Here is a 27,117-nt window from a genome sequence, read left to right on the forward strand (position 1 = left end):
CACCCGTGTGCTTAGATTTAGGCGCGTGGTAAAGAACCCCAGGTAGTCGAAATTTCCGGAGTCCTCCACTACGGCGTGCCTCATAATCAGAAAGTGGTTTTGGCACGTAAAACCCCATAATCTAATCTATAAGTAAGGATTTGTCAAGCGGCGACAGCCTGCAACGTATATTTCTCGCGTATTGCGTCCGGGGCTTTGGTGCATCTCTCTGGCGGCGTGGAGAAACTATCGCCATATGCGAGGTGTGCAATGTATTTACACGTGATTGTCAACCGCACAAGCGCATTTAAGCCGCGATTGCAGCGTGAACATCGTGCGATTTGAAATAGTGGCTAAACTATTGGGGTTAACCTATCAATACATATACGTCCGCGGTCGCTGCGAGGAAAGTCGCGTCAGCGCACCGAAATATCGCGCAAGCAAACGCCAATCTTATTAAGGAAGGTGCAGCCGGGTCATGATGCAGTATATAGGTGTGTACGGTGTACTTGCTTGAGTTACACACCCGCAGCTCCCACTTATGCAGCGACGCGCAACTATCGCGTTGGCCTCGCGGTTTCCTCCAGCCATACGCGTGCGTGCGAACCGCGCGTGTGTGTACAGTCCGCAACCTCATTCACGGTTCTCTTATCTCGCGCGATTTCCACCTTGACGCTGCGGCGGCGGCAACGGCCTGCGCTCGCCTGAATCTCTGGCCACCCACTCGACGTGTTACAGTTCGTGGAACCACAGTTACTTTCCACCTCTTTGAAGCACATCGAGAGCTTTCCCCCCGGCCACCAGCGAAGCATTCCGAGCTCGCGTTGCAGGTGACCGCGACTGCGCAAAGTACATTCCTAACTTTCTTTTATACACGGCGCTATGCAGCATAAACGGGGACCACGACAGTGTTCGTCCAGCAGCGTCTGATGTAGGTTGGGAAGTCGAGGACCTTAAGTCTTCACTTGTTTCCGAGCGTGTAAGTTTCTGTGAAGTTATTCTTGTGCGCTTTTCTGCCACAACGTCGCGATCTGTGGGCGAATGTATAGTTCGCTGACGCGCATCCGAACTCCAGGGATCGGTCAACAAGGTTGTCCGACCTTGTTAGGACTACACGGTTCAATACGTCATGCACGTACGCAGTAGTTCGGACGGCGCATGCGTACTTTGTGTTGCATCAGAGTCATCAGAAAAGCCTGTCAGACTCGGGTCAGGCTGAATTCATCCGCCGCGTATCAATCGGGCTCGCCACCTGCGACACTGCGTGACTTCGTGCCCGGGTCTGTGCAAATGAGCGGCGTAAACAGGTGGCGCGAGCACGGGTTCTACAGACGTCGTCGCCCGCGTTGCGATCGCCCGCCGTCTCGAAAGTTATGCGCCGGCACGCTTAAGCAATCGGTGGAATGTAGGTGGCACGTTTGCCTCGAGACACACTCGAGGAGGAGTTCGTTATGCTGCCTTTCAGATGTTCTCACAATCGTATTTGAAACAGATGCACTCACGTTTCTTGCACGCATTACTGACGCCCGCAGCGATCAAGGTCATTTCGTTGTGGGGAACCAGCATGCAGTGGTCAAAAGGCGCTATATTCTGCTGTTTCAGGGTGCGACCAATTAATGCTGACGCCATCTGCGCGGTATGAGGACTCCGCGAAAGTTAAGTCACGTTTTGAAGCAAACTTGAGGTGTCCAGTTACGTCGATCCATTCCGTGGCCATATGCGCGCGCACAGGGGCGCGTATACGATCCCACTATTTGGAACGCCCATGCATGCCCCGTTCTAGCGAGACCGGAAGTATGTACGCGTCCAAGATGAACGCCGAAATTACCCGCGTGGAAAGCACAGCATGGTCTTGTGGAAGCTGCCTCTTGCGCTCCTTGTATAGGCACGCGAATTATGGCGCTGACATTAGCACACTAAGTTTTGGCGTTGGAGTTTTATTGCGAACTCTGTATGCTCTCTCTATCTCTCTCTCTCTCCACCCCCATACTCCCATCCCGCAGTGCAGGGTAGCAAACCTAACGTGCTTCTCGTTAACCTCCCTGCCTTTCCTGTGATCTCTCTCTCTCTCTCTCTCTCTCTCTCTCTCTCTCTCTCTCTCTCTCTCTCTCTCTCTGTCAAATATTCCGCCTTATTGTCGATTTAGCCACCTAGCTTGACAGCTCTGACTGGCTAATAGCGTTATACAGATTCTGATTGGCTCCATTAAACTCTAACGCGGAGTAAAAACGCGCATGTCCCGCGCATTGGGGGCCAATCGAACATCCCCAGGTGGTCGAAAATTAATCCGGGGTCCACCAGTATGCATGGCGTGCCTCGTAATCAGAGATCGTGGTTTTGGCGCGTAAAAGCCCAGAAATAATTAGTTTTTTTTTCCTGTACCAGTAAACACGCGGCGGTCGCAACTCAGCGGTCACGGAGGTCACCTGCTCTTGCGCGCGTTCGCTCCACCTCGGCTGCTTTAAAGCTCCCGAGGGCAACGCGCCCCGACGTCCGCCCATCTGAGAAACGCTCTTCTCGGGTTCATTGGCTGCACAGAGGCCGGCCGGCTGCCCACGACTGCTCGCGCGCTGGACAAAACACAATGGAGCCGCAAGCAAAAGTGCGATTGTTCTCCTTTACGTCGTTGCGGAGGTGCGCGAGCGCACTCCGCCGCTACCGTCGTCGCTGCACAGCGGCCTGACTGCTGCGTCGCTCTCCATCGCGCGGCTTTCCCCTCCTCCCCGCTGCCGTGGTCGCGGCTCGAGCTGACAGCGCCGTCTCCCTTGTGTACTGCGTCTCCGAGAGAATAGCGCAGCACTACGAACGCTATCATAGCATATGCCTTTAGTCAAACGGGGCGCCGAACAACATTCGCGCGTAAGTGCGCGGTTAGTGAGCGGCCGGCATGTAAATACTTTAGCTGCATGAGACAAACTGCGGCTGTTTTGTAAACAAAAGGTGCCCCGCGATGCGCAAGTGTACGAGAGTGCTTAATCGGGTGTGGCAAATCGAACGCAAATACGTCCGCTCTCGTTTCCGTTGGCCTCTTTACTCCTTTTCGAATGCTATTCGTCGGCAGGAGGCTTCTTGAAAAACCTGTCTCTACGTTTACAAGCCTCGTTTGCGACATCAGTAACTTGATCCGATGGGACTTGTAACATAGTACGGCACTAATTTACGGCCCGAAGTCTTATATTTCGCGAGTCTCCCCATAGGTGCCAACGACAGTCATAGCCCCGACGAAACCCTGACCGTAGAGTCGTTGTACTACGTGGCATCGTGTTCTGCAGCTTGTTCAGCGCCACCTTCCAAACTGTCGTCGAAGTCGCGAAGCGTTCTTGCTCCGCTTTCGCGTTAATCCTCTTGAAATTAAGCTCCGGTAAACTCAGCTATAGCCTCGGACAAACCAGCCACATCGCTGCACGGTTTTGATGAATAGAGTTCTTCCCAGACCTCCTCGCTACCTCTCTCTCTCTCTTGACGCGACTTCATCTCTCGGGATCTGATGCGAGGTAGGTGATAGCAATGCTCGCGCTGGATGGCGCCTTCTTCTTCCTGAACGTCCCACCATGGGCACAATGGCTTGCCACTGTGAACGTACACGAAGAAAAGAAAAAGCTTTTCTTCTTTTGTTTTGTTTCTTTGAATTCTCTTTCTCTGCTTCACGGTGTGTGTAGTTAGGGTCAGCTTATAGTAGCTGTCTGCAAGGGCTCTCCTGGGTGTTCGTCGTCGTAAATACTGAGTTTAGCGCAGCAGAGTGTAACTGCAGCGGTTGGTGCACACTTTTCGAGCGTCATAGGCATGCGGTGACCGAGGTTGTGCAAACAACTTCGTGTATTACGCACGGAAGGGTCGGAACACAAAGCAATTGCGTGCGAAGAGTACGGCATGCTGGCTCTGTTGCATCTAAAAGAGAGTTTTAGATTAGGGGAACGCAAACGTTGGGTCCCCTAATCTAAATCTCTCTAATATGTCGCTCGATAGCCTTGCGGCACGTCCATGCTATACGCTGCTCGCTACGCTGCTCGCTACGCTGTCTAGTCTAGTACACATGGAATACCGAAGATAGCGGCCGAATTGATCGCGGTCGCCGTAGCACTATTGGTATAGTGCAACGCACGCGTAATGCAGAGGTTGCGGGTTCGGCTCCCACCGGCGACAAGTTACCTTTTCGTCCGCTTTAGTTTTCCTTTTTTCTTATTTTCGACGTTTCAGTTATAACCACAGCTAATTGCTCCTATGCTTTCATTGGCTTCATTGCATATTGACTTTGTATGGTCTGTGATTAACAAAAATCAAGCCTTTGTGTTTCCCCTTTTCTCGTTCCGCAATGTAAATATTTTCGAAATACAGATAAAACACCACCACCACCACCACTACTACTACTACTACTACTACTACTACTACTACTACTACTACTACTACTACTACTACTACTACTACTACTACTACTACTACTACTACTACTACTACTACTTACTGCAGCTGTCCTGGTGTGCCCACATCAGAACGATGCCTTCCGCGTTGCTTTTACGCGTGTACAGCGACGTGAAGTATGGTTTATGAAGAGAATAATGACCATGTAAGTGACATCTGCGAATACGCTGAACGAGAATGTGCGTATTTTCTTTTTTGTATGCGGTTTATTATGTGTTTTTGCACAAGGCTTGTATCAGTCGCGCGTGGCATATAACCGTGCCCGCGTCGACAGAGCCTGACGAGCAGGGCCTTCCCTACTTGACGTCGACTTGCAAGCTCCTGGAAAGCCATACTGCTGGGTGGAGAAAGTAGAAGACGAAGTGAAGTGATGCATATTTTACATCTGTCCACACACGCGCACAAAAAAAAAAAAAAAAAAAACTGGCGTGAAGGATTTTTATTGCGACTAGTTATGCCAACACAGCGTTATGCCGCAAAGTTGCAGAGTATAAATTTTTCACTTGAATATAGCGTACTGGGCAAGGAAAATGTAATGTCAAAGGACTCGTAGCACGAAAAGTGTTCTTATATGGAAAGTTACGTGTCGAAAATGAGTGACAGTCAGGGAACCGCCGCAGAATGGCGAGTTTCAGCAGTCGATGAAGAGTTGTCGGAACTCGGAAGGACTTTGCGAAGTCGTTCGTCAGACGTCTTACGCGTCATATCGTTCTGCTTGCTCCTCTTCTCGCAATGCTGACGACTATCCAGTAATTGTAACGTAAGCAGGACGCTATCCGCTGAGCACGCAGCAATCCTTGTACGCTTCCGTTCGTAGCAGCTGCATTTAGGCGTGAGCGATTTCGCGCTGATCGCTGACTCATCTCGTTTTGTTTTCAAGAGTGGCATACGCGTGCAGTACAGGCGTCAGCCTCTGGAATGCGCTGTCGCAGATATTTGCTAAGCGCCGGAAAGAAAATTTATCTGCCTTCGTGTTCAGGTTAAGACTGGAAGGCCTGGCTTCCGAGTCGCGCACTGTTGCTACAGCCATCCAGGATACGCTTGACCGAAGCGGGTATGACGTGTACGCGTATACGAGATATGCACGACGTCTCCATTCTGAGCGGAAGCGAAACGCAAGACGTCCTGTCTGGTTGCTCTCGCTTGCTTTTTTTTTTTTTTTTATACTATCGTTCGCGAGCCTATAGCTGACCGCAGCATCTCGGTATTTCACGACCGCGAGCGATCGGCAGGGAGCGTTCAAGGCCGCGCAATGTTCCGTGCGTTGACTGTGAAGAAGGCGCACACTGCACGAGCTGTCTTTCGCGCGTATTGCTCGCGCGCTGCATTCCGTTGTAGAGTGTAATGCATTTACCCTGCGGTCACGGATGTTATGTGTGCTTTCTCGCTGTACTGGCAGGTTTGTTTTCTCTGCCGCGAGTGGCCGGTTTTTCTTTTTCTTTTTTTATTTCTCGCACTCTGCGATGTTTCGTATGTGACTGCCTTCCTTTAAAGAATATATCTGCCTGTGCCTTACAGCACGAGTGACGGACCTCCTTGCTTCTTCGGGCGATACGCTGTTGAGCCGGGCTGCTGATTTGCTTCACCCTTTCGTTCCCTTTCTGTGCGTCCGTACACGACCTCATCGCGTTATCGACGCATCAAACCCTTATTGATGGCACCACTCGTGAAGCTGCACCGCATAGGGTGATTTACTTAAATGGCTTTAGCGTGCGTGCGAATGCTTAGAAGGAAACCCAGATTCCCCCCCCCCCCCTTTCAAATTATAATAATTTCTGTCGCACGTATAAAAGCTGCGCAACGTGCGCGGGCGTTGCTGTTTGATCGACGTGCACTTCCTCCTTGATAAGCTGCCGGTTCGACCTGTGTGATGCTATGTCATCATTACTATAGTCGCCACCATAATGAGCCAATTTAAGTCCTCCGCAGAGCACCATCGGGTTGGTCTGACGCGAAACTGTGCTAATTCGATATGTTTAGGGAGTGCCTTATGGTGTCCTCCGTTCGCGGTTCGATGCTTCGTGTCGTCGCATGCCTTTCTCGGGACATGCGCTGTGTACACGAGTGACCGACACGTGTCCCGTCTCTCTCTCTCTGCAGGTCTCGCGCCAAGAAGTGCGCGGCGCCGGCGCCCCCCCGCAGCCTGGTGGGCGGCCCGTCCTCGTCGTCCATCGGGGCCCAGCAGGCCCTGCGCGCGACCGGCAACGGGTCGGTGGTCAGCTGCCCGCCGGGCGCCACGGGCCGGGCGCTGAGCGACGACTGCGCCATCGACGACCTGCTCGAAGGGCGCATGGACCTGCGCCTGGTGCTGCCCGACGGACGCGAGGTGCAGGTCAACGTCGAGCGGAGGTGCGTTGCGTTGCGGTCCCTGTCGAGGGCGCGGTGCTTCGCGCGTGTTTCCCAGAAGGAGTGAGCGCCATCTGCATGGGCGGGTTAAAAAAAGGTGTTACGGCGAAAAACAGAGAGAGAGAGAGAGAGAGAGAGATAGAGAGAGAGAGAGAGAGAGAGAGAGAGAGAGAGAGAGAGAGAGAGAGAGAGAGACGAAGAGGGAAAGGTAGGGACGTTAACCAAGGACGTGCCCGGTTGGCTACCCTACACATGGGGAAGGGGAAAAGAACAGATAAGGAGAGAAAAGAAAACATAAAAGTGTGAAGGACGCAATGACGAAAGGAAAACACGAGTGAGCGTTAGTGGGGTCCACTTTCGATTTGCATTGTCCTTGTCGTGCTTTTGCGTCATTGTATTTCGTGCCATGTATCTTCGTTTTATATGAACTTAGACTTCAAAGGGAAAGGAATAGCCCCGCTGGCCGTGGTAGGTGCTTAGCTTGGTGCTTAAATCTTAACGGCTGCTATAGCTGATGATTCTGGCGGAGAGGTATAAGAAGTTAACGTTGGGGATATAGAGTGGAAGTAAATAATTTTCACGCAGGCACATATACATTCTCGCTGAAATACCCAAAATCCGACATGACACGTACTAAACTCAATAGTTTACAAACGCGCACAATTGTGCTGCGTTCGTTAGTAACGTCATTAACTGCGACGATCGTGGGTGGGCCTCGCTTTGTCGTGTCGCATATATAGTTAACCGGAACTGCTTTCTGGCCGTTTAAGCCCCCGCCCTAATTGTTTCTGTAAGCTGGCCTTGCATGCATGGCACGGGCATTACCAAGATGTCGGCGCGCCTTTGCCTTGTGCCTAAAGTCTTCGGCTCCCCTACGTATTGCGACCGGGGTATGGCACAGTGAGAGAAACTCGTCGAAAGCAGCGAACCCGTACGGAATGGGGTGACTAGAGAGAAAGTGCGTAGCGCCGTGCGCGGCAAAGCTTGTTTTGAGTTCGCAACGGCAGGTGAAGAAGCGAGGAGTATAGCATAGGAGATACGATTTATCAGGCGTACTATTCTTTCGCTGTCGTAGCCGCTTGTATACGGGCAGCTGCGAACACCATCCACGGGTATAATATAGGCCTTCCGCAAAATAAAAGAAAAAGAACATACATCTAAAAGAAAGCCGAGCTATTTAGTGGCTCAGGTATGCAGCTTGAGCCGGTTCATTATTTAAAGGAAAAGATTTCTAGAACAACGCCTCCAAAGCCTTGGCTCGAATTCGACTCTTCCAGTAATTATTTCCTTTGGGTCTACCGCTTTGTCTACAGCCACAGGAACGTTTGTGAAGCCCTCTACATCTTTCCGCGCAAGACAACAAGAATTGCATGCTAAAACTCTTCTTTATGCTTATTATGCTCGCATAATTTTTGCTGTAGTACTTAGATACTGCATATCATATTGACCGCAAAAAAGACGGGGACAGAGGGAGAGAACACATGAACACACGGGTTTATGTGTTCTCTCCCTCTGTCCCCGTCTTTTTTGCGGTCAATATGATATGCAGTAAATACCAACTAGGCCAAAGTGAAGTTCTTCTGAAGTACTTAGATACTTGATCATTGATATATGTAACAGCAGACTATCTATCTTTCTCTCGCTCGCTCGCTCAGTGGCCCGTGTTGTCTATTTACTTGGGCATCTACACATGTACTCCTGGTCGTGATACCTTCATGGTCGTTCCAGCGTCGTCATTCCGGCTTCGTGATGTTACGTCATGACGTCGTCGTCACACCTTCTGCCCCGACCCACCGCCCCTAGTTGTCGACAGCTTGGGCCACTAAGTACGGGCTTGAGGTCGTTGCATGGTCTTGATTCCAGTTTTATCATCCGACTCCCGTCATACCTTCGTCGTCACGCCATCGTCGTCACACAGTCTTCATGCATTCCCTGTCACACCACCATCGTGATGCCGTCGTGGTCGCACAATCGTCATCAATCCGGCTTCGCGATCTTGCCCTCGCCATGCCGTCGTCGTCACACCTTCTACCCCGACCCAGTCGCCCAAGTTGTCTAATAGTTAAGGCCACTAAATAAGTGCTCGCCGTGATCGTTGCATCGTCTTAATTCTAGCTTTATCTGACTCCTCATGCCGTCGTCGTCTTCGCGCGGTCGTTTTATAATTTCATCACTTCAGTAACGTCATTACACTGTCGTCAAGCCGTCGTCGTCATACCGGCTTCGTCTTTCGATTGACGCCAATCGTTCATCATTCTTTTGTAATCATACTGTCGTCATTCATTCGTGATCATGCCGATTTTGTCATTCCGTGATCGCGCGACAGTCGCTGACCCGCCGTGGGGGCGTAGTGGCCTTGGCGTTGCGCTACCAAGCCCGAGGGTGCACGGGACCGAAATCCTACCGTTGCGGCTGCATTTCGATGGTGGTGAAATGCAGAAACGCCCGTGGGGTACCGTGCATTAGGTGCACGTTAAAGCACCCCCAGGCGGTCAAAATTAACCCAGAGTCCCCCACTACGGCGTGCCTCATACTCAAATCGTGTTTTCGGCACGTAAAACCCCAGGATTCTTTAATTTTGAGACGGTCTCTATCGTGAATCCGTTGCCAGACCGTCGTCGTCCTGCCGTCGTCTTCACGCTATCTTAGTCATTCCGGTTTCATTAAACGGAGATCGTTACGCCATTGTCACCATGCACTCGTCGTCGTCCCATTGTCCTCATGCGGTTGTCACCCCATCGTTGTCATACAGTCGTCGTCACATACTCGTCATCATGCATTCGTTGCCATACCATCGTCGTGATGCCGTCGCGGTCGTTGTTTCGTCGTCATATTAACTTCGACATGTGATTCTCGTATAGCCGTCGTCGTGAGCCATCGTCGTCACTCAGTCGTCGTCGTACCGTTTTCATCATGCCATTGTCGCCTCGTTGTCGTGTTACCATCGTCATTTCTTTAGTACCGTCATCCAATTGTCGTCATTCCGTCGTTTTCATACCACCTTCGACGATCCATCGACGTAATTACTTGTTCGTCATTCTATCGTAATGATGCTGTCGTCATTCAGTCGTGATTATGCATCCGTTGTTATATCGTAGTCTTCATGTCGTCGTGGTGTCATTGTCGTCATTCCAGCTTCTTCCGGTTCTCGTGACATTGTCGCCATGCAGTTTTTTTTTTCATTTTCATTTTATTTGGGCAACACAAATACAAGGTTTGCCCGCAAGGTAAGGCAAAAGGAAGGCGTAATCCTCCTGACTAAGGCCTTTACCTCGCTGGAGCAGGAGAAGTAGCAGTCAACTGATAAAACAAAGTACAACTAATAAGACACAAACCTTCAAAACTATTTACAGCAAAATTTTAGACACATTGAAAAGTAATCTCAATTGTCATCTCATTGTCCTCGGGTCGTGGTCGACATGGTGTGGTCATTACACCATCACATAATTTAATAATCGGCATCTCATTGTCGTCAGGCCGTCGTCGTTCACCGCCTTTGTCGTTCTGTCGATAAAGTTATTTATTCCTCATTTCATCGTCACTGCGTCGATCGGCGTCATACAGTCATTGTCATGCCTCCATGCTTTGGCGACCTTGGCAAGCGAGTGCCATAGCAATGTGGGACTATATCTGAGTATGTGGCATGCAGCCGCGGCAACAGAACTCTCACAATTACTACAACACGCGTTAAATAAACGTGACTTCAGGAATACGGTCTGTAGTTGCATTGCTCGAATGATATTCGCATTACCGTCGACAGTCATCGTCAGATGACTTTTACCGTAATTTTATTTACTTCTCTCATATTTCGAGGTTATGGAGAGAGCCCGAAATTCATTATCTGCTAACATAGGCTACATTTATCTTAGTGCCTCTTCTGTAGTCGCTTTTATTGTTTCTTCTTTATTCAACCACTTATTATTTCCTTCCTTATACTAGAAGGAATAAAACGTATTGCCACAACGCCTGGATCTTGTTATCACCTTGTTTCTGTGAGCGCGAGCACCTGTCATTTGAATCGTATTCGGGCCGGCACGCTGTCTGCGGAGCCTATGGACGATAACAACAGAAGCAAACGATTCCGCTTTCCAGCGCGCGCGTCATGCGGCTGTTTCGTTTGGCTATCGCGCGCCAGCCGTATCTTATTATGGCCGCTCATAAAGTGTTAATGAGGTGGCGGGCAAACCCTTATCACAGTGCGGAGATTACCGACAAAGGGTATTAGCTTCACGTCTAACGTTTTGCAAGGCTTATACGATCAAGACAGTTACATGCTTCGCTTACACAGTATACTCATACACTTGCAACACGACGGGTGTAAAAACTGTGCTTCGCAGTTAACCGAACAGCGAATAGCGGGAACGCTTCGCCGTGTTCACAAACGTGCCCTGACTCTGAGCTTTTCCTCGTCTTCGCCTTATAAATTTGTGTTTGTGTGCTGCCGTAACTATGGTTGCACGCACAAGCGCAAAGTGGTGCGCTCGTATTTGTGTCACAGCTGTCGAAAGGAGTCGAGGCTGCGTACAGGAGCGCTGCAGCGAGGGCCCAGTTTCTGTTTGCATTGAAATGGCTCTGCGTTTGCGTGATATACTGAATCAGATCGCTTTTGTTATTTATTTCTTTCCTCCTCTAATATCTTTCTCATATAGGTCTCGTTAGGCAAATGAAGCAAATCGGTATTTTTGCATTGCTTTCTTTTATCGTTCGGTGAAGGAAAAGGGAAGCCACAAAAGCTTTTCACTCAGGGGACTGGGTGGTTGGTGACGGTGGTGGGTTGTTCTTTTCTTTGTGTTCATTTATGTCCTGTCTATTCGCGCCGCACAAACTGTGTTCAAGAAGAATGTACCGGGAGGCCCTGTTGACTTGCTTTGCTTGGCCGACAGTGGTCCGCCTGAGCGACACCTACGGCATCTTCAATAGGTTGTTTCAGAGTGATTCGGCAGTGCTCTTCTAAAAGAGTCCAAAGCGGAGAGACGCGCACGCACGCGCACATACATACATACATACATACATACATACATACATACATACATACATACATACATACATACATACATACATACATACATACATACATACATACATACACACACACACACACACACACACACACACACACACACACACACACACACACACACACACACACACACACACACACACACACACACACACACTCACTCACTCACTCACTCACTCACACACGCACGCGCACACACACACACACACACACACACACACACACACACACACACACACACACACACACACACACACACACACACACACACACACACACACACACACACACACACACACACACACACAAACACACACACACACATACATACATACATACATACATACATACATACATACATACATACATACATACATACATACATACATATCCAGTCATCAAATTTCAGTATATTGAAGAAAAGGTTGAAGAAAGCAATAACAAAGGATGAACGTTTAATTGTATTGCGCAGAAGCTATTTCAGTGGAAGGCCATGCACTGCCATGGCCATGCAAGGTATTTGGCCATGTTCGGCCGCGAATACGGCTGCGCGCGGGATTTAGATCGCACATCGGTTCTGTTCACTCACAATGATCAGTTAACCCGATATATATTTGAGGCATACCATATAAACAAGAAAGGGACGACATGTGTGAACCAGTCCTCATTATCATTCCATGACAGAGAGGTAACCTTTCTAGAGGACAAGGGATAGTAATCGGCCCATGCCTTTTATATATACATTAAATTTTTTCCCCACCAATACTGCTTATTGTGATTTTCTCACTGTAAAGCCCTTCAATTCAAATTTTAGCAAGTCTTCTAGCTCCGAGCTCATTTACTACGACAGCAGCAAGCTGAAGCGATGGAGACTGCGCCACCGGTGTTGATGTTGGCTCCTCCAAACATCATCTATGACTACAACGGCCCAAATACGGGAGGAAATAAATAAATAAATAAATAAATTCGGAATCTGTAACGTCACACTCACGTACCGGCGCTCGGGTTTCGGGGCGAAATTCAGGTGTAATGAAACCTTGACCGCCATTTTCTCGTGTAATAATCAGCCTCTTATCGCAAAATTAGCGGAAGCAGTTTTCGAGAAATGCCTTATTAGTCTAAACCGACTTAGCTGTTTCCCTTCCCATCAAATTATGTTGCTCATCATTCACCCGCCGCGGTGGCATAACAGCCATGGTGTTGCGCTGCTAAGCGCGAGGTCGCGGGATCAAATCCCGGCCGCGGCGGCCGCATTTCGATGGGGGCGAAATGCAAAAGGGCCCGTGTCCCCTGCATTGGGGGCACGTGAAAGATCCCCTGGTGGTCAAAATTAACCCGTAGTCCTCCACTACGGCGTACATCTTAATCAAATCTTGGTTTTCGCCACTTAAAACCCCAGAATTCAACTCAATCGTTCTCGTACGTAGCCACCAAATCGCCCGATAAGATACCATTGCGGTTAGATTTGGTAAAATGTGCCGTACAGCTGTTGAGAGGCACGCAGGTCTAATTGGTTGCAGACAGAAAATTACTCCAACGTTCAAGCTTCCGCCGCACAGAGGTGTTGCATTGCGCGCCAGCCGTTCCAACGTCCGCCGCGGGTCAAGCCGGAGATCGCTATCTCGTCGGGCTGCTGTGAATGAGGCCCTGCAGGGCAGCGCAGCATTGGAACGCGCGGAAGAAAGCGAAGCCGAGGCTGCAGCCGCGTCTTTTGTCCCTGGCACCTCTGTGTGCGTATATACTCCGCCTGGGGCGACCGTGTGAGCCAGCGACCCCGCGATCTGGAGATAAGCCGCGGTTAATTATACGGACGCGAAGGCGACGTGACGGGAGCGAAGTTTCGGCGGCGCGCGCCGTAGTGCCCGCACTGCGGGAGTCTTTATGAAGGCGGCCTAGTCGTTTGTAAGTGATATTTTGACTACTTAAAGCCCCTCCATCCACGTGTAATGTGGAGGGGCTTCACGCCTACCCTGTGTCGTTTCAACAGTCCGTTATACCTAGACCCACCCGCCGTGGTTGCTCAGTGGCTATGGTGTTGGGCTGCTGAGCACGAGGTCGCGGGATCGAATCCCGGCCACGGCGGCCGCATTTCGATGGGGGCGAAATGCGAAAACACCCGTGTGCTTAGATTTAGGTGCACGTTAAAGAACCCCAGGTGGTCAAAATTTCCGGAGTCCTCCACTACGGCGTGCCTCATAATCAGAAAGTGGTTTTGGCACGTAAAACCCCAATTATTATTATTATTATACCTAGACCCGAGATCTAAGCTTCACGAAAGTCGGACTATACGCAATTGCCTCGTGAATCAGTAAATCCTCAGCAGCTGCGACCTATTAACGATGGACATTTATAAGTGACGATAACTAAATTTTTGGTAGACGGTGGTATACAGATGAACCGACTGTGGCCATCTTTAAGCTTTATCACTGAACAGCGGTGGTCGTTCAGTCTGTCCAAACATCTGCGTAACGAGCATCACTTTTGCGTGGTCTCCGAGGTCGGGAGACGCGTGGTAGTCTGTGTTCTCGGACGCCTGATGTTCCTGATCGTGGTGCCATGATTTACGTTTGGAAAGGAAGTCGCAGAAATAAGCTTTGGAGGCGTACGCGCGTCTTGCGTCGCCTACGTCGCGTGTTCCCTCGGAGAGCTTCTGTCGATGTTAGAAGAGAGCCAGCTTTCCTTATATGGAGATTTCCATCATTGCGTTAGTTTCTGTCGCGTAAACGGCACCTTATCTACGTCAGAGCTGTTGCGTCATCTTGGTGTCCCTCCTACTTTTCTACTATCCTCGTTACCTAGGTTAATATCTTGAATTTTTCGACCCTACCCAGCGGACTTTTCTCACGAGCTTCGTTATAATGAATGCCATGGGCTGTTGCCGCCACTTGCTGAGGCGTTTTAGAATAATGCAGATGCATGCGGCAGTGATAAACTCGATAAGTATAGTTTTCGTCATGCGTATTGCGTATCAACCGTACGGCAATACGGTTTGCCGACCGGAAGGACTTGCCAAACGGTCCGAACCGCCAAGTGCTTTTCCGTACAGTAATAAGGCATATGCGAACCTCTACAAATGTTAGAAAGTTTCAAAGGATATTTAGCTTAAAACGCAAGATATTAAGACTTATAGTTTTCTGTTTTTATTGATAGAAAAGCATCAACGTGCATTAGAATTTGCTGTGTGGGCAGCATATTGCTTAAATATGTAATCACCACGAGAACAACTGCGCGTGTCATTCTGGTTGCTTACGGAGAGGAAGTTCTGCAGAGACGTAGCTGGGAATCACGTGCTACAGCTTCTTCCAACAGAAAAATAAAAAATCGCACCGGCCGATTTAAACCCAAACTTATGTGTCATTGTCTTGCAAGAGAATGCGCGCAGACGAATCAGTCACATTCTGCTCTTCACTCACTCACTCACTCACTCACTCACTCACTCACTCACTCACTCACTCACTCACTCACTCACTCACTCACTCACTCACTCACTCACTCACTCACTCACTCACTCACTCACTCACTCACCGTCCGTTTGTGCCCTTAAATTCACCCTTCTGTGAGCCTTTTGTAGAGGACACGTGTATTTCAGTTCATTTTCAGTTTGTTTTCTTTCTGTTTGCGCAATGGTGAGTATGCTGTGTACGTCTCTCTCTCTCTCTCTCTTTTGTCCGAGAGTCCGTCGCGTACGCAGCGTAGATCAAGGAAAAGCCCCGCGCTACGGCGAGATTTCCTCTTGGCACGACCGCACAACTTTGGCGCAGTCGTAAAGTTGGTTCTCGTCGCTGTGGGGCGCGCACCAGTCTTCGCGTGCCTGCCGCGCTTTCTCGAATGTAAGCACACCTCGAACCGAGGGCCGCCCTCTCTCCTTCCCTGCTGCCAGGACGGAAGGCGCTGAAAAGAAAAAAGAAATCTGGCTATTTAGGGGCAAATGCGAAAATGCAGTTAGCGTTACGTCGCTCCTCTTTGAAGTCCCGTATCCGCGATGTAAACCGCTTTCGCCACACACGTCCTGGTTCTTCGAGGAGCGAACTATAATTGGCGGTGGTCCGCGTCATATATACTTCTTTCCACTTTGATATTCCTAATGCTAACGCTTGTAAAAAAGTAAAAATTATAGGGTCACCATAAGGGCGAAGCAATGAATGCGATAGCAGCATGTTAGAATATTACACCAAGTGTAAGGCTCGTAGCTGTGGTGGCAGTGTGAATTGAAATGAACGTAAGCTAAGTGAAAACTAGCTGTTGTGATAGGGGTCCTCTGTTTGAATACTGCCATCGGACAATTTTTTTGATGTTTGTTAATTAGAGCCAACGCCTTTCTTATCGACTTTACCACCACTTTTCAGTATCCGTTATGTTTCAAACCTCTTATGTATACCTGGGTCGATTATGGAGGTTGTGCACAGCCGCGCCAATAAAATTGCATAATTTTCAGCTTTGAGCTTTGCTTTTGTTGCGCACTTTCAATATTTAAGTCTGAAAAGATTTCAGATTAAAAGCATGCGCTGTCAGTGTCTCTTTCATAACATTTGTTTGTGGGCTGCTATTTTAAAAATTCTGAGGAATAATTTCGTCAAACATATAAGATCTAGTATAGGCAACTTTAGTGGTAGAATGTTGTGGGAATGTAACCTGCATATATCGCATGTTGTATAGCGTGGCATATAGCATGCATATACTTAAATATATACGGAACGTCACTGCGACGGCGACGCCGATGGCAATAATTCGCTTAGTGTGTCCACATAGTTGCTAGCGCAATCATAATAACGAAATATTTCGGATGTAAGCAGTCCTCTTTCGCGAAAAAAGGCTGCGTCCCTTATAGTGCCTTCGAAAGCGAGGCGCCGCAAAAGTTTCATGCAACGCGATGACATATCCTCACGGGATATACCGAGAGCAGCAGGAGTGTTTTCCAAGGCACGACTCCATGTCACGTGACCGTATAACGTAACCGTGTCGGTGAGCAGATAGGTTACCTTTTGTACCCGGTGTCTTCATGTGGGTTTGACTTGAGTTTGGACCCGATGGCTTAGCCAGAAGTTGTATTCGGGGAAAGGGATAGATGAGAGGGGAGGGGGGCCGGGTACGCCGCATACTAACACAAATTTGGGGAACGCGGGGGGGGGGGGGGGGGTTGATGCATGTGCCCGGTGTGTCCCCCGGACTATGCCACTTTTTGGACCGTTCAATTTTGAGTTTCCGGCGAAGTAAGTCGTTGCTTTGCCCGGACATCCTTCGCGGACCTGCGCACCCTTGCCTGCTTAGACAACCGTGGCCATGAAATCGCAAGTGCGGCGTGCTTAGATGCGAGAGGAAACGGTACGCGATACCGGCGCGGTCAGGTTCGTGTACGCGTGCGTGTACGTCTGTGTGTGTGTGGTGCGCGCGCGCGCGCGACAAAGAATACGACGGCGACGATGCGCGCGCGTGACAAAAGACTGGAAAAGGAAAGCGCGGCAGAGCGCGGGGGGAATGGCGATTTTCTAATGGTCCGCAGCGTGGCTCCGGCGCGGACGCCGAAGAACGACGCTACTGCGCCAGAATGGCAAAATCTTTCCGCCGGTCGTCCCCGCCGTCGGGCGCGTTCGTCTCCGTTTTTCTCGCTGCGCGTTTTCTGCTTTCTTACTGCGCGGCTTTCGGCGACCCTTGATGCCACAGCGGCGCGGATGGGCGATGGGCGCGCGGAGCGCCGTTTCCATGCACGAGTCCGGCGGCGCCGAACAGCAGAGCATCCATAAAGGGGCTCGCTCGTTGGGGGCAATTCATATACGGGACATTATGTGCGACCACGTGGTCGCGACATGTTGTGCCATTTGTTCTGCTTGCAAAAAGGAACCCACACCGAGTTTGGGTCTGCGCATGCGCAGACCTGCGGACGCTGTTTGTGGAGGGCGTATCTTTTAGCGTGCGCAATCCGCTTCTCAAATATTGAAATCCCAAATATAACACTTCTCAAATGTGAGAGTCAGCGCAAAATTGTCAATCAGGAAATTGTAAGGCGTCACGAAAAATTCCCCGTGCATCTTTCTGTTCCATGTATAGAGCAACGGAAATATGAGCCGGGAATTTTTCATGGCCTACAATAATCTGATTGACAATTTTGCGTTAATTTCAATACTTGAGAAATTACTTGACTTTTATGTAATTAGGCAAATACAAAAAAAAAAAAAGATAGTATGGCTTGCTCCAAGTGACGGCAAACATTACCTCGGTTCTGTCCAGCTACCCCCCCATGGGACTCGTATATTTTTAAAGAATTTGCCACGAGTTACGTGGGACACCCGGCATATGGTTCAGCCTCGTCCAGCATGCGCAAGCCGCACGGGGCTGCTTGCACCCGCGATTGATAAACATAACTGCGCCAAGCGGAGAAACATTCGCTCTTGCGTACGCAGCAGCGAATGCAAGCCTTTCGTGCTTTGTAGAACTCCCATATATGAAGGAAAAACGTAGGCACGCGCAATCCTCCTCGCACGTGGTCTCCGCATGGAGCGCGCTTGCGCAGCCCGGCCCCTTGCTCGACCGCACACGATTGTTTTTCCAAGTCTGCGCTCGACACCTCAGGATTACCTTAATGCCTTGTGTGTTGTCCTATAGTTACAGCTGATAGCGCTGTCAACCAATACGAATCAGCGTCGGATTCAAGGGTTTGGCTCGCGGCCACACACTCTCTCTCTTTCTCTCTCTCTCTCTCTCTCTCTGTTTCACTTGGCATTATTCCTGCTTCGCAAGCATTTCATTCAGCGCGCGTATGTTTTCTGCGCCCCCCGACTAGTCGTACCACCTTCCTTTCTTTTTTCTCTTTCTTTCTTTGTCCCCCCTGCACACGGCCCTTTTTTTTTTTTTTTCGCGCGTATTGGAGGCTTTGAAGTTTAAATGGCTGCGCGTGCCTTGCCTTTCGATTAGCGTTGTTAAAGACCCGAATTTAGTTTTCTTGTCTGGAGGGCTTCGCGCGTGTTTTGCGTAACAAGTTCGCGCCGGATTCGCGCGTACGTGTAAATGGACCTTGAAGAAGAAGAAAACAGCGGCGTGCATATATATGGGCGCCCTAGTTAAGGTCAGGGCAAAAAGAATTCAAGAGGAAAGGAGTACTCTGATTTGTTGTTACACAATCGCATGAGCTGTCTGATTTAACTGCTTGATAGCTTAATCTGTACATGTGTTAACGTACACTGACTGCAAGAAACAAAGAACTAAGCTATGTGGATTAATATATTAAGTTTGGTGTGCCCCGAATTTGCATTGTATTTATCTACCAAATTACAAGCAGACACGAAGTATTGATCATCAATTAAACGGAATTCACCACCAACCAGTTCTTATTTCACCTAACTAGGTCATATGACCATCAGAGGATATACTTGGCATGTATGCATGTTATAAAAAATGCAATGGGAGAACAGAGAAAGGAATTACAACACACGGTATAGCATGCACATTGTCATTTTTATCTTGTTTACATTCACTAACCGAAAAGACCCCCTCATATTCTGGATGTGCGGAGCACTCTTTTGCAGCAAAGGAAAGGTCTTGACACAAACACTCGCTGCGGCGTCTCAGTAGCTATATAGTGTTCTGCTGTGTAGCACCACATTGTGGGTTCGGTGGCTGCGTTCTAATGAGCTAAAGCATGCGTTTGCACCAAACATTTACCGCATTTTAAGGAAACTACAGGTGGCCAAAAACTATTTGGGAACCCTCAGCTATGTCTGCCACTGCTGCATCTATCGTAGTTCTTTTGTTTCATTGAACGTCAAAATTCAATCAATCAATCAATCAATCAATCAATCAATCAAATCTTTTGACCCTTACATTTAAACTGGCTTGTGCAAAGACGGGAACATTTCTCCATACCCCGTTTGAATCATGCTAAAACAAGGCTTTTAAGTCACTTTATCCTCACATATATTAACATAGCACCACTTTTACGATGACCTGAAAAAGAAGTAGCAAGTGATTGGGAATGCTATGCGGACTAGCCAGATTGATCATCCAATTATTTTTTGCAATCCAAACTGCAAGCGACACTTGAGAGGAGGTTTAATACATAGCGTTTTTCTGCATCACTAAGCCATCGAAAATTTCACGCCTTTTTTAATGACGCTTGTAGCTGTGCTTGTTCTTTTCTGCAGCTGCATGGAAATATGCGGAATGTTTTCTCTCAGATTGTGCACTCTCGCCGTATTTTTCAGAACCCCCGTCATGGACCTGCTGGTGCAGGTGGCCACGGCGCACAAGATCAACCCGAGTGGCCACCTGGTGCAAGCACCGAATGAGCGCGGGGACATGCTGACGTGCAAGCCCAACACAGCCATTGGCTCGCTTGACGTGAGCCACCTGCTGATTGTGCCCAAGGGGGCCCCGGCCGTATCCGGAGGAGTGGCCGATCCTGCATACTGGCACAGGAAAGGCATGAGACCGCCTTCCAAGCCGTTCGAGGTGAGGGGCAAGACGATATACCAATTTATCTTCAAATTTATTTTTTTCTGACAGCTTATCGTGACACTTTATTAGATGCAACAGTGCGCTTGTTTATCAATCTGTGTTCTTGCATTTCATGTTATCGATTGACTCGCCATCGTGCTGCCAAATGTACGCCTAGTGATTTTTATGGTTAGCCCGATTGCAATATTAACTTTGCTAAAAAAAAGTACGGTGACAAATTCGATTCCCAGGCCTGGAGAAATCTTTCTTCGTCTGTGATGCTCTTTTCAAAGAATCCATATCGATTTCTTTGTAGCTTCTTGCTATTTGCGAGGATGTTAATTTTCCTTCTCATAAATATAGCTTTATTTTGCGTTTTCTTGTCCAATAGCGTCTATATCCATTCCTACATGTCCAATGTGTCAATCTACAAATGAAGTGGGAGCTCTTCTTGGCTGCCATGAGAAAGTACAGTAGACTCCCTGTAAGACAAACTCGAAGGGACCATGAAAATTTGTTCGTCTTATCAGAAGTTCGTCTTGTCAGAATAATCGGCAGCATGACAAGGTGCATCCAATTATCTTACTTCAAAACGGCAAAGGAAATAGCCTTGAAACGGGGGTAAATGACATAAAAAGCATTTATTTAGGTACTCTTGCTTGGTTTCATCCAGTCCGTGATGGATGTTTGGCGCTTCTACGCAAATCGGCGAGCAGCCACAAACAATGTCATCTCACCTAATGACCTTAAAAATCCTTCTCTGCCTTCGTGCTGATGGAAAAAAGTTCGCTATGTAGTTAAAGCAGGCATCTGCCTCCTCACAGGTTATCGATGCAGGTCACCGTCGCGTGCATGGCACCGGGGAAGGGAGGGAGGTGGGTGTTGTACTTCGGTCGCGCGGGCTTTATCTTGAACGCGATCTGCTTTGGGGGCACAGTCTAGGTGGCCGATGGCTCGTAGTTTTGCGTGCGCTGTGTTCTCAACGCTCAGTTTGCGTTGAAGCGACAGACAGCGCGAAGGTCACTTCGCTCGCTGCACCTGCCGCGATTCCTCGGGCCAGCGTTTTGACAGCGAGCGTCCGCGGTCATCGAGTGTGATGTGTTCATGTTTCCCTGTGCACGCTGACACCGTTCTTATTAGCTTAGTTAGTAAGCGGATGGCGCGGCCACGCGAGCCCTGTCTTGAATACGATCCGCTATATGCGGACAATGTAGATGCACCGAGTGCCGATAGCTTCGTATGCGTGGTAGCAACCATACGCCTGCGCGTCATATCCGCGTTCACGAAGTGAAACGTCACTGTCGCTTTTTGTTTCCCATTGTTTTCGCATCTGTTCACGGGCGATGAATGCCGCAGGCCTCCAGCCGGGTGCCTTGATGCGCGCGGCCCGTCGAGGCACCCTAGCCTCCAGGATAGGTAGTGGGGGCGGTCACTCCGAATGTTCGTCTTAACCGAAGAGCACGTCAGAGGCGGTTCGTCTTAAGCGGATTTTTATTTGTTGAGTCTATGGAAAACTAAACCAACGTTCCCATATTTTGCATTATATGCGAGAATTCGACTTAACCGAGTTCGTCTGGCACAGTGTAGTAAACTGGAAACTCGCGTCTGGTTAACATCACTGCCTTTCCTCTTCTGTGTTGACATTTCCTTCAGAACTTTTGTCAGCAACGACCCAATCGCACAAATACATTATCAGTACTTATGTATAAATATAATGTATACAGTCGAACCTCGTTGTAACGGTAGTAGCATCGGACACCTACACGCAGAGTCGCGTCGACATGCACGCAGAGATGGACGAAAAAAAGAAAAGAAATCGCTATCAGGTTTATGCGAAAAAAAAAAACGCTAGCAGAGTGCCTCCGACGGGCCTGCAAAGGGTCTCCGGCGGATTTTGATGATCTGTCGACCTCTTGCGACACATGCTCGCTCTCTGCACCGCCGCGAATACGCAACCGTGCGATCGGTGTTATCGCGCGAAGCAGGAGGAAGTTGTAGGCGGGGGATCGGCGCACTGGCTTCTGGACTGCGGTCCAACCAAGCCAACCTGCTGGCCAAAACTCGCACGTCGATGACAGACATTTCGGACGCTGAGGGGGCTGCGCATCGATCCGTATTCTGCTACGACGGCTGTCAGTCTAGCTGGTGCATCTGGCCTCGCGTTCAATCGCCGATAAGGCCCACGAGTGGGAACATATTGGGCGGCGAACTTGCCGCAAGGGCGAGCGTCTCGCAACCGGCTGCACTGCTTTGGTGGCTAGGCCTAACAATCGCAGCTTCGTCGGCACTCGGCAACCAAAGTTGCGGTTTCGTGCCAACTGACATGGCTTCAGTTTTGTTCACGGCCGCCGTGTTTGCGGCACCGCACGGACGGTTAATGCCTGAAACACCGTGCAGCGTCCGAAATGTTGGTTATTTCTGTTATGCATTGGTGATAGGTGAAGGTGTATGAGGAATCGTGCATGTTCGAAAATTCATGGCGTCTGAAAAATCGTTCGGTGACTGTATGTGACATTCTTCCTACAAGAACATATATTTTGAGGCACATGCTAGCAAAAATTTGCTCTGCTATAGCCGAAGCCATGTCGGGTTCCGCATTATCGATTTCGCTGCAACAGGAAAATACTCCGTTGAAATGAAGCATGATCAATCAAACTTTGCATTTGTTATATCCGCTAATTCATTATATCCATGATCGATATATCGAGGTTTGATGGCATTACCTTATTGCACTATGCTGTGGTGCAACGATGTGCTGCACAAACAAGCGGGGTGTAAGCTTCCATTCATACTGGCCAGTCAACAATCTGCAAGTCGCTTTTGCTTGAAGTTATTAAATAAAGCACATGCAAATTTTCACATGTATGCATAAAATTTATTTTGTTACTGAAATGAAATGTATGATGCTTCATGAAGATGCTTGGTAAAAGGGCAAGGAAAAGGGCATAAGAAATATTGGCTTGAATGTTAAGGAACACTGGCATATTGATTTCAAAACCATTATTAAAATCACCTTGAACAAAATTGCTGTACAAAGCAATGTGCAGTTGTAAGAGATTATTAGGAAGGAGGAGACACCCTAGCTACAGCATGAAATGTGCAGATTCTTCCTAATAAATGTGCGCATAGAATGCACACATATCAAAGGCCATGCATAATCCCACCTGGACTATGTGCATTCTTCTGAAAATAATATGCATGATGAATGTGCACATTTGAAACTCGCATAAGGGCAAACAGCTTGTCACATTTAATGACCTGCATTGAATGGACACTGCTATGGTTGTATAGGTGTCTCATCTGCTATGGGCATGCACACTACACAGAGAATTTAAAACTGGACCCATCATGGTGAAGCACGTTTGTAAATTCATGTCTGTGCTGTGCCCATGTAAAGATGCCTTGTATATTTTTTTTTACTTTATCCTACATTTCAATTTGATAGCATGTAGGTACTTCACATGTAACATTTGTTCTTCAGCAGCACTTGGATTTTTTGCTGTTTCAGCACTTTCATGGCTACAAGGAGAGCATCATTAAATCATTAACATGGTGAGCTGGGGTGACCTCACATAAAACCAAGCAGTGCAAATCACAAAAGACAGACAAAAAAGATGCAGCAAGTTTTTGCACGTCATCTTTTATTGTTTCTGTTGGTTTGTCCTGCTAAATTTTATATGTGCACATAGAGAGCTTGTGCTTGTTAGAACAAATGTGGACATTTTCTTTGATGTACTGCTATTTATCATACTGAAATGTTATCTTGTGGTGCACAGCCCACGCAGCGCATCCAGGTGCGGCTTCCCCGCCAACAACTGATGGTTCTGCGGTTGCCACTGACAACAACTTTGGGGGAGCTCCGCCAGAATGTCTGCACTGAGAAGAGCCTGGATCCCCAGGGCTACCAGCTAGTGCGGCCAGGCATCCCCACCCGGCCCTTGGACCTCAGTTGCACCCTGCAGGAGTATGGGGCCTCGGAGGTCACGCTGCTTTCCAATCGCAGTATGTAACCATTTTGCATCCCTCTCATGAAATCGCCGCCTACTGATACTTCTGTGTATTAAAGTTTTGCACCTGCAAAATTTCTGCAAACCACGCTAGTCAGTGAAATGAAGAACATTATATTTTACTTCAAGCAGTAGTTACTTTTGAATCTGTCATGAGATTACATGTCATGTGGCTTTCTTGGGAACATTTGCACAACACACTTGTCTTTTCATAGAACTTGAGCTGCAATGGTCTCTTGAGTGCAAATATGGCTTATAAAATACTGTAGAAATTATTATTAAAGCTGTACCTGTAGAAAATGTAAGTTTAGCTCCCTATTGAGTGGATGTGCTTTTTCTGGCAAAGGAGTGCCTGTCATAAACTCATAATTTGATGTACCATTAGTAAAAATATTGACGTCCTTGGCCATGGCAGAAGTGTGCCTCCCAATAGCAACTACTGCAATAATATATTTGAGCACTTGACATTATGTTGAGTTGTGTCACCGTGCATGACACTGTTCATTTGGAGAATCTTAAGTTCAGTTGTCATCAGTAGCTTTGGTTTTTATGGTTTGTGTATTTCCTTAGCCTTTGAATGCGCACGTGTCATCTAGCTAAGTTAATCATGCCATGAATTGATGCCATTTAGTTCTTGTTACTTTTTGTTGGGCTAGTAGTTATTGCATCCATTATTGAAGCAGTGTTGGGTGAAGCAAATGCTTGGAGTGACTCCACTTATATGATAAAATATTTCTTTCATAGTAGGCACTAAGCCTGATTTGAACTGCTTTACTAATGGTGGTGTGCTCTTTACAAAGCTTAATCAATTGTTGGCAGAAGGGGCGAATACTCACTCTTACTGACTCGAGAATATTTTTGCAGGCTATGTGCTCACTCGTACTCATATGTACTCGCACTCATTGGCACTCACTCACAACCCTATACTCATGCTCACCAACACTAACTCATGATCATAGTCACTTGCATACACTGCTACCGGCACCCATTCACAGACATGTCCACTCAAAACCACATTCACTGACATTCATTTGCACTCGCATTAACTGGCACTCACACCTGTTCATACTCATGCACCGTCAAACTGATCGGCACTCACTCCCGTTCGTTCTCACACCCACTCACACACTTCCTCACTCACTAACACTGTATCTCAAATAAGTGTGGAGTAAGTATTAGCCACTGTAGTCCTGAGGGAGTATGTCGACCTATGATCATCTGTGATCTTATTGTTTCCCTAGATGGTGCATTTGTGTTTCATGTGTAAATGTAGTTGATGTCTGCAATGCACAAAGCTCCTGCCTTTCCTTCTTGAGCTCCTTGAGTTGTTTACTTACTGCATGTGTACAGCCTTTCGATCTGTTGAATCTGTGGCTGCCTTAATAATTTGTGCTGTTACATTTCTGAAGCATAAAAACACTCATTGCCACCACCGTCACCAACACTATCACCTATCAGCTATGCCTCACTCTCTCACTGGGCCACTATCTTGGAAAACTCATTCATTTCCCTGTGTCATTCACACTCCCTAAACTTTTTGGCTTTAAGATCCTCCTAGTATAGTATAGGCTTTGGAGTGCTGCAGACTAGATAGTCATACAATTTGATTGTGCAGGAGCCCCACTATAGGTTTAGTAAGTATGGATGTGGAGGCATAGTATGGTAAGGAACAGAGCAACAAATTTCATTAAGTGGCAGTAAATGAACATCTGATGACTGGGTGGACAATATGTGAACGGGATGTTGTGCAGAACATGCAATTGGTTGTTCATTTTTAATTCTAAGGGTGACTACCGTGGCCTCGTACTCCTCGCGCTACCTTCTTTGTCAGCATGCTTTTGAATGTTTCCACCAAACGATTTCAGCTGTGGCGAGGCACATGCTGCCCGTGATATGTTGCTTTTTACATCTTCGGAAGGAATATTCACCCAAAGCTCATGCTGCATGCTCCAGTTGACTTTATGGTGTATGCCAATAAATGCACTGCATATTTTCTGCATCTGTGGTGTTCTTGATGTCTTGTTCATTCCTCCTTTTGTGCCGTTCTGTGATTGTGGCCAACGTTGCTAAAAGGTGAAAGTTCCTTTCAGAAAAAGTGTTGTATGCTGTAGGGAGATTTGAGCATTCCTGCATGCAAAGACTTTCGGATGCCACTATGTCACATTGTACTTGACATCCCGGAGACATTGGCATGTATCTAAATCAACACCAGAGTGTGATCGAGCGATCTTTGAATAGTGAAATGGCAATGCTTCAAAATATGATAGCCCAGTCACTTCATAGGCTACTTTTTCATTGTAACCACCGAAATTCAGGCTGTCCTAGGGGACTACTTGTAGGCAGTCGCACTGATCCCCAAACATACACAAACCCGTGGTAAGGTTTGTAGAATTCGTGGTTTGTACTTTCAGGTAAGAGCAGGTGAGCTACTCAGTGCTATGCTCAGTGCCAGCAATGGGATCTGATCATTCCTAATTCTTGCTGTGGCTGTGGCTGGCACATACATGAAGGAAAAAGCGTTTTCTTTTTTCTTGCTTGATGTAATTATATTATGCAGCTGATATGCGCATAATTGCATGCACAAGTTGTCAACAAAAGTGATGCAAGAGTGGTGCTCAGATAAGCCACTTGCCCAATCCGGCTGTAGTATAGATGGCAATAGCATCTTTATAAATATACTGTGATCAAATTAATTACTCCGGATGTTTGTCATCTAGTCCTGCATAATGTGCTTCATTTGCATTTTTCTGCAATTCCTTGCATAAAGAGCAGCCTCATGCACGATGCATCTTGATGCAATGCAAAACTGTGGCCATCTTTCTTTTTCGTAAGCCCATCAGTGTTTCTGCAAATGACATTGCATATTTTTATTCAAACTTAAGTTATGATATTTTCTTAGTAAATGTGCTGGTACTGCAT

The 27,117-nt window shown here is 48.0% G+C and overlaps 1 protein-coding gene across 4 annotated transcripts in view; it reads left to right on the forward strand.

The window, feature by feature from the left end:
- The window catches only part of LOC142571742 (uncharacterized), a 227,392-nt gene that overhangs the window by 178,678 nt on the left and 21,597 nt on the right, over positions 1–27,117 (forward strand). For all 4 annotated transcript variants that reach the window (XM_075680315.1, XM_075680314.1, XM_075680316.1 and 1 more), the window contains exons 2-4: positions 6,499–6,747; positions 19,960–20,206; positions 23,968–24,193. In XM_075680315.1, the coding sequence (XP_075536430.1) occupies positions 6,499–6,747; positions 19,960–20,206; positions 23,968–24,193 (722 nt within the window). The remainder of the gene's footprint in view (positions 1–6,498; positions 6,748–19,959; positions 20,207–23,967; positions 24,194–27,117) is intronic.

Source organism: Dermacentor variabilis, chromosome 2 (assembly GCF_050947875.1).
Source record: "Dermacentor variabilis isolate Ectoservices chromosome 2, ASM5094787v1, whole genome shotgun sequence".
NCBI classification, from domain to species: domain Eukaryota; kingdom Metazoa; phylum Arthropoda; class Arachnida; order Ixodida; family Ixodidae; genus Dermacentor; species Dermacentor variabilis.